This window comes from Alligator sinensis, unplaced genomic scaffold (genome assembly GCF_000455745.1).
Source record: "Alligator sinensis unplaced genomic scaffold, ASM45574v1 scaffold175_1, whole genome shotgun sequence".
Classification (NCBI taxonomy): Eukaryota; Metazoa; Chordata; order Crocodylia; family Alligatoridae; genus Alligator; species Alligator sinensis.
The window spans coordinates 920,673-931,450 of record NW_005842536.1 but is presented as its reverse complement, the minus strand read 5'-3'; the positions used below and the strand labels follow the sequence as shown (position 1 = coordinate 931,450).

At 40.4% G+C, this 10,778-nt stretch overlaps 1 protein-coding gene across 8 annotated transcripts in view; it reads right to left on the bottom strand.

Annotated features, from left to right (window-relative positions):
* NADK2 (NAD kinase 2, mitochondrial) overlaps window positions 1–10,778 on the bottom strand; it is a 65,002-nt gene that overhangs the window by 32,784 nt on the left and 21,440 nt on the right. For 6 of the 8 annotated variants that reach the window (XM_025213532.1, XM_025213531.1, XM_025213530.1 and 3 more), the window contains 5 exons: window positions 10,048–10,126; window positions 7,132–7,275; window positions 5,611–5,666; window positions 5,469–5,522; window positions 3,622–3,745 (listed from right to left, as the gene is read on the bottom strand). In XM_025213532.1, the coding sequence (XP_025069317.1) occupies window positions 3,622–3,745; window positions 5,469–5,522; window positions 5,611–5,666; window positions 7,132–7,275; window positions 10,048–10,126 (457 nt within the window). The remainder of the gene's footprint in view (window positions 1–3,621; window positions 3,746–5,468; window positions 5,523–5,610; window positions 5,667–7,131; window positions 7,276–10,047; window positions 10,127–10,778) is intronic. The other 2 variants (XM_025213527.1, XM_025213528.1) reach the window with 2 other exon arrangements.

Sequence of the window (10,778 nt, the reverse complement as noted above, 5' to 3'; positions counted from 1 at the left end):
AAATAAAAGTACACAAACATCAACTACTTCTTGACGAAAACGTCTTAAAACAGCTCCAGAATGGCAGTGCTCACTGCTCCCATTTGGCAGTGCCCAGACTGGCTTGCTGCTCTGAGTGGCTGGAGCTGCAGCGCTTGCTCGCTCTGCCGAGTGGAAGCAACAAGCGGGTCAGGGTCATGGTGTCTCCTGCTACTTCCCAGGCACTTGCTCTTCCTGGCAGGAGCAGTGAGCCAGCCCTGCCCCTACTCACCAAGCCTCTAGTGCAAGTCACAACTGTGCAGATGCAGGACAATCAGAGATGGTTTTTTGCCTTGAGGTGTGACTACTCCACTAAGTCGAACGACACTAAGCCAACTAACATTTATTCAGTTTACTACATAAGGTGTTATAAGGTCCCAAACAGCTTTAGTCTGACAGTCACTGTTGTAAGAGAAAGGAGACTGTGTTGTTGATGTCATACGGACATTGTCAGAAGCTGAGTTTCAGAAACCTAATTATTTAATTCTGAGTAGAATTCATTCTGATAAAATATAAAGCAGCTTGTGATTTTTTTCCTCAGGAGTTGTGGAAACAAGTTATGAATTCATATTAGCTCTGCATTTTTTGTCACTAGAAGGTCCAGAGTATTTAAAAATGCTGATAACACTGAAGTAATCGTCATGAAAGATATGTATGCATGGGAAGAATGTGCCAATTAGGTAATATCACTTATCCATGTCCGAGTATTGGTGACATCACAAGAGCATTTTCAGAAATCTTCTAGGTAATCTGCCAGTTTGCATGATTAGTAGCCGACTGCTCAGTGATCTGCATACCACATATATATCACCTCACTGGATTACTTCCTTCCATAACTTAGCCCTGAGAGTACTTCCATTTCTATGCCTGATGTGACCAAAGTACATACATTTCTGCCTACTTATGCCCAGGGGCTACTTGTCCCTGATATTTCCTCTCTCTGCATATCTTTTCTGTCCAGCAGATAATGCAAGAGTCCTTGTCAGCATATTTCAAAACCTATTTCCTACCTGTGAGAAGCATTCATTTCTCACAAACAACATTCATAAGTTGCTCTGGAGAAAGAAAAAAAAAGTCAAGCTTTTTTTACCTGTCTGAACACTTTTGTGCACTTCAGCAATCATAGGGTTTCCTCCACCTCAGACTTTTGGAAAGGAGGACCTGGCTGAAGCAGGCCAGTCCTCACTTTCTTCCAATTTGAAACAACTGTCTTGGAGCTACAGGAAACATCTAACAACTCTGACTTGCTCATCAACCATGATGTTGTCAAGGTCATTAGGTATGATTTTGACAGTTGTGGATCTGGTGCCCATTACCTCAGCCAGACAATTGACAATCTTCCAGGTATAAACACCCATCAAATACGTTGTTTTTGGTATTTGGAAGATCACCTGACCTTCAGTTAATCATGCTGGTTTTGCAAGAGGAATAATCATTCAGCAATGAACCTTCCCACTGTGACCTAAGGCATAAAGATAATCCCTGTGAGAAAACTGGTCCCAGAACAAAATGCAAAGTGATCCAGGTAAAAAGAAAAGGCTGCAGGAAAAAAAACAAAGCAAAAAACCCCAGTTCGTTCTCCTATTCCATTAACAACAGCTTACTGTATATGTCCCTCTTTTCCCTTGATGGGCTAAGGAGGAAGAGCTAAAGAAGTTGAGACCTCAAGTATAGGTCAGCATCAGCACGATGCAACCAGCAAAGACATGAGCTGCTCCCATCAACCAAACCTCTGCCATCTGGCTCCAGATAAAACTACATGAGTTAGAGATCCCAAGAAATTACAAAGAGTAATGTCTAACCCCTCCCCGCCCAAGTTTTTGGAAAGGAAGCCATCTTTTTTCTTCTAATTTTTCATTAATACGTAATGAAAGGTTATCATTAGGTGATCTTCCAAATACCAAAAACAACTTATTTGATGGGTATTTATACCTGGAAGATTGTCAGCTGTCTGGCTGAGGTAATGGGCACCAGATCCACCTGGTATACCAATGTCCTGAAGCAAATGCTAACCTAGCACTGAATTAGATTCTTTTGAGTTAAAACAAGATGTTATTCAAAAGCCGCTGTTGTGTATAGTTGAATCACCCACTGTGTATGTTAAGTGCATGTAAAGAGTAAAAAAAGGCAGCGTGAAATTAAAACTGTTATTTGACAGCTGGCAGCAACTGTGATACTGAGGAAGAAGTGGTGAAGTGGGGCTGTTGCAAGTCCTTGGAAACATACTTTACGTGAAATCAAAGGATTTCACCAGCTGCACTGGGCAACTCTTCTTGGCAAAGATCTAAGACCAGAACGGATATTTAGGCTGCTTGCAGAAGTTAAAAAAAACAAAACAAAACAAAAATGTGCTTTGCTGTTAGCTCTGCATGCCCCTGTACCAAGCCCAGTACATGCCCAGAAGAGGCACTGCATTAGTTGAACCCAGTTAGCCCAACATCTGTATAGATCAGTTGCTTTAGTGTGGCTTTTTTGGTGCTTTGAGCTAATTGCTGATTAAATCAGCTATTACATATAAATGCCAAAAAGTCCTGCCGAAGCATCCAATCTATTATACAGATGCTGCAGAGCTAGGTCTAAGTAACACACTGCTTCTTCAGGTAAAGCATAGGGTTTTTTTTGTTTAACATCTGCAAGCAGCCTTAGGTCCTAATGGCAAACACCTACGCTCTTCATCAGTTAACTCAATATACTGCATTAACTAGAACCCAGGTTGGGCTCTCACGATAAAGGAATGTGGATCCTCCTTGAATTCTTTCATTTTATAAAAGTACAGTCCTTTAGATATCAACTTCATATTTCAATTTGATTGCTTGTTCTTAACTTGAGGATTTGATCATTAGATCCTATAGATTTATAGATTCAAATCAGAACTGACAGCCATTTGAAAAACAAAGTACTCCATCTTTAATTTAGTACAGTTTGACTTGCTAATTAACATGTATATTTGCTTGCTTACCATTTTCAATGCACTCCATAAAAAGTACAAAGAACTCATTTATTCTGTCGAAGTGCAACATGATGTATGAACAAAGACCCTTATGTGAGAAATTTTCATATCACTTTGTTTTGAGGGATTTGGGTATTTTACTTGGAAGCAAACTAGAAATATCAAGCATGTTTATGTCAAATTTTGGATTATTTATTTTATTCTATATCACAGGTGTTCAACCTGTTGGCCCTGTGGGCCAAATGAGTGGGGCAAAGCCAGATTAAGCCCCATGAACCCAGATTGGGCCGCAAGACCCAGCACCACCCCCTCCCACTGAGTTTAGTCCCTGGAGAGGATGGCACCGACTCCTCCTACCCCGACACACTGGGATTGGGTCCTGGGGGCCAGGCACCACCCCTGTAAATTGGGTTCAAACACCTGATCCAGCATGCAGGGCCCAGGGCTTCCCATGGATCCAGAAAGTTAGTGGCAAGGGAGTGGTGCCACTCTTCTCCCACCACTGACAAATTTCTGGACCCATGGGGAGCCTGGCGGGCTGGATGACATGGGGCTGTGGGCTGGATCTGACCTGCAGGAGGGGATTTAAGCACACCTGTTCTCTATTTCTGTCACTGAATATTTGAAGTAAAACAACTGTAAACAATACTTACTTTGAAGAGAAGCCACGCTGCCGACTGCTTGAGAAAACCCGGTTTACTATAGGTTCTCGAATACTGAAAAACATCTTTGGTTCTTCTGGACTATAGAGCAGGGAGTCGTTATATTCATTTGTTACTGTAAATATAGAAATTGAATCATCATTTTCTCCAGAGCAATTAGTCATTCTTTAAGAGATACTGCCCCTCTGCTTGGGAAATGTATAACTATCGAAACCTTGCATCTAGATACCTGATATTTAAGCTAGTTAAGTGTTCAGGTCAAATAACATTTTCAACTTTACAGGAAGAGACATTCCCCTGACTAGTCACTGACTAACTCTCAACTTAGATTCATTTTCAAAGTAGAGCAGAACCCAACAGTTTTCAGGGTTAGGTTCCCATCCCCCTGTGCAGAAAAGGGCCTATAAATCAGTCAAACAATACAGAGTGGTATAGGATCACTGCAGCTTTTATTCAAAGAATGCCACTTCTTTGATCAGATTTGATACTGGTCTACAGCAGAGTGGAAAAGTACCCTCTAAAGAAGGGCTGTCTAACTAGCAGCTCAGGGGCTGCACACAGCCCACAAAGATTTTATGTGCAGCCCCAGGCTCCTACCCATCTGCTGCCTCCCTATTATCTCTGGCTGCTGCTGCAGCGGAGGTCTCTAGGCTCCCCACACCACCATCAGCTTTTGCTTCCTACTCCCATCCTAGGGAGTAGAGTGGGGCAGCCCATGGTGCCAGGGAAAACATGGCGTGGTGCCCTATGTATGTGCGTGTGGGGTGAGGGTGGGGGCTATGTATGAAATGCCTGGAGGAAAGGGGCGTGTTGCAGCCTGTGACTCGCATTACTGCAGTCCCCACTGGTGCGATTTACACAGCACACTCTAAAAGTAATAGCTGCAGGAAACAACTGAGCAACCTGCTGAGAACTAACCAGGCTGTGAAAAACCTGAGCCAGGTTCTAGGGGTGTGAAGTGGGACATACTAGATTCAGATTCGGCCTGATTCGGGGGAGTTATTCAGTTAGCTGATTCGGATCAGTGTTGTCCCAATTCAATTCAGCCTAATCCGAATCTGAAGATTCTATGCCAATTTGGAGAATCAGTGATTTGATCACAGACACAGCTTTAAATATTTTTTCTACATACCTTGAGGTACCAGGCGCAGCTTGTGAACACTGAGATGGTAGGGCGGATGGAGTGTCCTACAGGAGTGTGGGGGGGCCCCCCCGCGTGCTTGGTAGTGGACCTGGAAGTAGACCAGAAGTACTCCCCCTGTGCCCTGCTGGCTAGGTGATCAGCTGCGGGAGGACCCTGGGTGCCCCCCCAGACCCAGGAGCCACCAGTTGCCAAACCCGTGGAATGCTCCATCCGCCCCACCATCTCAGCATTCACGAGCTGCCTGGTACCTTGAGGTATGAAGAGAAGATATTTAAAGCTGTGTCTATGTCCGAAACGTTGACTGTCTCTGAACTGAACTGAACTGAACTGAACTGAATCGGAAGCCTCCAATTCGGAGAGATTAATGGGTCTCCCGATTCAGTGGCCGAATCTCTGAATTGGGCTAAATCAAATTAGCAGCTGAAGCTTCACGCAGCCCTACCAGGTTCTACTCTATTAGCTATAAATTGTTAAGCTCTGAAATGCCTATGACTGGTACACAAAGGATAACAAATCCTGGATTTCAGATTATCTAAAACAGTGCATTTAATTAAAATGGGCTTAGCCAATGTTCTTCAGGAAAAGAACACTCCTTTGCACTACTATGAAACAAATACAGAGTATCAGATTACAACCAATTCGGATTATTCAACCTTATTATAAAACTACTAGAAAAATCTCTCTTTTCGCTCACCTTTTTGTATAAATTCCCTGTTCAATGGAAGATTCAAACTCCCATGTTTTTTAACTGTTGAACCAGAGAAAGAGTTCCCAGTTAGGCACAAATATCTTCAGACAAAACTAGCCTGTAATGTTATATCATACTGCCCACTCACCAATTTTAAGGATCTCTTCAACAGCTTGGTTTGCTACCTTGTTAATATTATAGGACCTAAACAGAGAAGTAAGAATACTGTGTGATAAACAAAACATCCCAAGAAAAAAGCCTCTTGCATAGATACAAAGAAAAAAAAGATCAAAATGGAATCAAGGCTGAGGGTACAAGTTAACCTTCCCAGAAAATGCCTTAGAACAAGTGTGCAAGACTACTCTGGGATTGAAAAAAAAAAAAAATCACCTCATTTGAAAAGCCTAATAATCCACAACTGAAGTGAAGTCACCCAGATGGTCTTGATTCTGCCTTTGTCACCACATGCAGACCCACCTTGCAAGCGTTGAACCTAATTATTATGAAGTCCAAATGAAAATTCACCTCTATACCTGCAAGTTATACACAAATTGGACCTTTATCTCTGTTGCGCTCTCCCGCCCTCCATTTCCTCTCTTACAGTTACTTATTGGACCCAACAGTCACCTAAAAAAGAACACTTTTTTACACTATTCTGACAGTGCAAATAGACTTTATTAGAGTGGCCTTAAATCTATACTTGAATAGCTTTAAAATTCCTTGGGTACCCAAATATCCTACTCACATTCTCATCTTTTCAAGTCAGAATTGCACTCATAATGCTGATAATGTTAAGTATTGTAAAAGATATCCAACTAAAATGTGAGGTAGTACAAATCTGCGCAGTATTTTTTCCCCAGTATGCTGAAACCCTTATATGACCTGCCCCACTAATCTTAAATGGGTTTTTAAGTTTGATACAATCATTGTTAAGTGACTACTTCACCACAACAGTTCCCCTTTTAAAGTTACTAATCCTCTGGTTTCATCCCCAATAGCTTGTATAGTAAGAGTTAAGCAGTTTTAATACCAATTTCTGCAGCAAAATAAAGACTAAAACATATATAACTATATAAGTAATAGAAATTGAAATAAATATTAGAACATACCTAAACCTTTTATTTATATATTTCAAACTCTTAAGTTCATCTGAGTTTGCTACAGAATTTAAAGTCTTGCTAGACACACTATCAAACAAACAGAGCAGCTTGTCTAAATACAAGATGCTCATGCATAGTCCATGTAGTTCTTTAAGATTTTAGGAAAATAAAAGTTATACTTAGTTCTGCCTTCATGCAGAAGTTGCTTTGGTTTTAAATTACATTAAAACTCATACAATATATTAAACCAGAGTAAATTTTGTGCAGACAAGTCTTATTAATTTTAAATAGGAGTCCTACAGCAAAAAAGACAACACCTTTTTAATTGAGAAGAACAAAGAGGGGAGATGGGCAATGGTATGGGGCAAGGTCCTTTAGCATACATTGGACATGCAGATTTTTAAAAAATTCTTCATCAGTTATTGCTCAGAGAGAATGCTCACGCTCTGGCAATTCACAACCCAAAAGAAGCTGGATTATTAGCTGCATCAATCAAGTACAATGAAGAATAGTTTTAAAAATTTCAGATCATTTGTTCCAAAATCACTACTTCATTATCAAAAACTTACCAAGCTTTTGATCCAGTTCCAGTGCAGACATTGAGCCCTGAACTCTTCTGTTTTTCCCATGGACCATCATCAACAGATATCTCATAGTAGGAGGCCCTATGAAGCGAGAATTTAAAACTGGGTTTGCAGGACTTATAGTTCACCCTGAATAAGACAGAACACACAGCCTTATCAGGCATGTAAAAATTTAGAAGGGCCAAATTCAAATATGGATAACTTCACTACAGATTTTTGTACAGTATATTTCTGATCTGTAGGCATGTTAAGAAATTGTGGCTACATTGGATTTGTGCAAAAGAAATTGCCATGAGAGAGCAATCTACATTGCTAGGATAAAAATAATTTCAACATTATGTTTTAACTGTAAGAAATCAGGGTTGAACTCTTAGAAGCCTGACAGAATTGTCCAGTTCACACAATGTTGAGTTTGAATTCGAGGTGCAACTACAACGGTTTCCATCTGGTGTTTTAACCTAGGATTTTGAAGTTACCAGGATTTTTCCTTATTTCAACATGACAGCTTTTCTGCTGATGCCTTTTATATTGTATTCTGTGCAAGGGACTTTGTAGTTCATATACGGTGACAATTCTGAGCAGAGCAGGGTTGGCTGCATTTTCAGAAATGGAATTACATATATATTACCTGCTTTGTATCACTGTTGAATAATGGCATAAACTGTGCTTATGTTGATTATTGGTCTCATAAAATTACGTCAGGAAACATTAGGTGGTGGGCATTTCCTTATCAGTAAGTAATAGCAGTGCTTCAAGTTGAATTCTTGATTACTTCAATAGCTACAAATCCAGCTGGTTTCTTCACAAATAGCTTGGCTGAATTGTGATTAGCAGGGTTTGCTTGTCAATACAAGTTCCTCCTAAACAGTGAATGTGGTACTCTCTTCTTAGGTTTAAATCTTGGGAAGTGGCCAGGTTTCAGTGCAATTTTATTCATACCTTGGTATATCCTTTTGTCTATTTTATGTCTAGGAAACTACTTCCAAGTCTCAAACTTCCAACGAAACATATATAGGCTAGAGTTTCTGAAATGAAGTAGTACTAGTTGCAAAGTCCTATCTAGCCACATGATAAAGCCTCCAGATAAATAACAGTCACACTGAGAGAACGTTCTTTGCCATCATCTGAGTTACATTCCAGAACATGCATTATTCTTAGAAGTGTTGAATGAACAGGCTGCTTTAAAAAAAATGATGAAGTTGGTCTGAATAGATTGGGAGGAATATTCCTCTTGAACATTGGTCTTAATGGTTTACTTTGTGTGTTTGAACCTAGAGCTCTGTATGGGCCGATTTTTAAAAGAGCTCAACACAAAAGAACGGAACTAACTGAAAACATGTGAAACGGGGCATAAATAAAATAGACCAATCTGTCAAAGCAATAGGACTTGCACCCTCTGGGAGCAAGTTTGCAATAGAGACAGCTATTCTCATACCCTTACTCATTTCTTTACTGACCCACTGAAACAGATCCTGAAGGGATCTCTAAGGGTTCTACCGACTAGATTTTCTCCTTCTCCTGGGCCAAACATTAAACAAGCACTCATATATTTTTCTTCTCGCAGAGGTTATAAAATACTTGTCCCTCTACTATCAGAATTTAGATTTCAAAGCACTGCATACATATCAGTATAATTGATAACAGTGTCACAGTATATTATACAGAAGACTGTCAACTCACACATTCTTTGCTATAAGAATCCTTGTTCCAGGACATGTTCCTAAAGGTAGAATGTCTAACAGTGCTTGTGGAATAAAATGGAACCAAAGAGCATTATGTTATAATATACATCCAATGCTCAAAAGTAACTGGAGATGGAGAAGTATTGGCATTTGCCCATGAGCGACTGTATGTTTCAAGACTGAACAGAGAATGCGACAGGGAAACTTAGCATCTTGGGTAGAAGTATGCCTGAACTTGTAGAAAGCAAAAAGGTACATCATGCTTTGAGACTAGTTCCTTCTGCCAGTCTGAAGTTGCAGTCCAGATGGAAGATTAAGCGCTCATGGAACATTTATATGTTTCCAGCAGCACCCACAATGTCCCAGGCACTGTACAAACACAAGAAGAAGTTACACTCTAAAGGTAAAAACAGAGAGAGGAAGTAAGGGGAATGGGACATAACATACAAATAAAAGTGGTAACTGACCAGGTCCTGATTTGTGATTAGATTTTAATTTCACCCCTGCAAGCGCGCACACAATTTTGCCCATATCACCCAGCCTTGCCATGATAAATTGATTGGTATCACAGACAGATGTTTAGGAGTACAAAAAGGATCACCTCAGTGGTTTCCTAGAAAAAGTAGTTCCAAGATTTGATATAGATGGGTTATGTAGAAGAAGGAGAGTAAAGTGTCAGACATTCTCTAATGGACAGGGGAAACCATCTCTGATGGAGACAGAGGAAAGAAAGATAAATCATCAGGAGTTCAGTTTTGGCCATCTCAAACTTATGGCAAGACATTCAGAAGGCAATATAGGACTGGACACGTGTTAGGAACAGACAGGTAGATCAGAAAGCCAGCATAAACAGCAGCTCAAGCCATGTGAGTCTATTACACCACCCAACGCAAGGGTGTAAAGCTAGGGAGGGATAGAGGATGAAGCCCTGTGTGCACCCCTCAGGCATAGGAGAAGAACAGATGCCAAAAGAATAGCCAGAGAAATAGAAGAAATCAAGATTAAATTCACGTCACTCAACTGTCTGATCAGATCTGGTAAATACATACTTGGTACACGAGAAACCTGATCACTATGAAATATTCATGGACTAAAGAGAAATGTGACAGCAAAAGCATATCAATACTGATTACTTGTGAAATCTTCAAAAAAGTATACTTTAATTTTTTTGTTTAAAGTGCCAGTCCGTGTAGTTTAATCATGCACAAATTCAACATACCTGGATGATAGAGATTCTCCAATAAATACTTCATTTAGTGCTCTCACGGGCAAAAGATGTGGCCCAGAAATCTCTGATCCTGCAGATAATGAACAAATAATAGCTGCTAGAACTTTAGTTCTACTGATGAATCTCTCTAAAAACTAAATTTGCAAAACAATTAGTTAGTCATAACAAAAGTAACCATCTTCATTCAGCTACGTATATTTGCATTCTTAAACTTTTGCTCTTGGTTATTTGATTTTCTTAAAATCTTTCACTATCCAAACATGTCTCTTGGACGGTGTGAAAAACAGTTTGAGCATTTGAATTTGAGGTGCGTGAAAATGTGATACTAAACTTTTTTGAGCAGCCCATCGTGGTGAAATTTGTGCTTGAGCAGACCAGTATCGCTCTGCCCATGCAGATAAAGCTATATGTATCCACAGTCATCATACATACAGCCCACTTTCCTGGCATTAATAGTAATGATCAGGGATCCAGGTTTTCCATTTCCCACGGGGAAAAAGGAGAAAAATAAGGATTTCCCCCTTTACCAGAAGAAAATGTGGATTTTTTAAATTTTAACAGAGAAACCAGCAAATTTTGTGCTTTTGCAAAGAGTTCTCTGCAGTCTGGCAGAGTTCCAGCCTGCATGGGGGTGGCAGTCAGGCAAGGGGCACTAGGTCCTCATGCCGCTAGGCAGCCTAGATAGCGGGCCCGGGGCTGGAATGTGCAGCCACAGGGCCCTG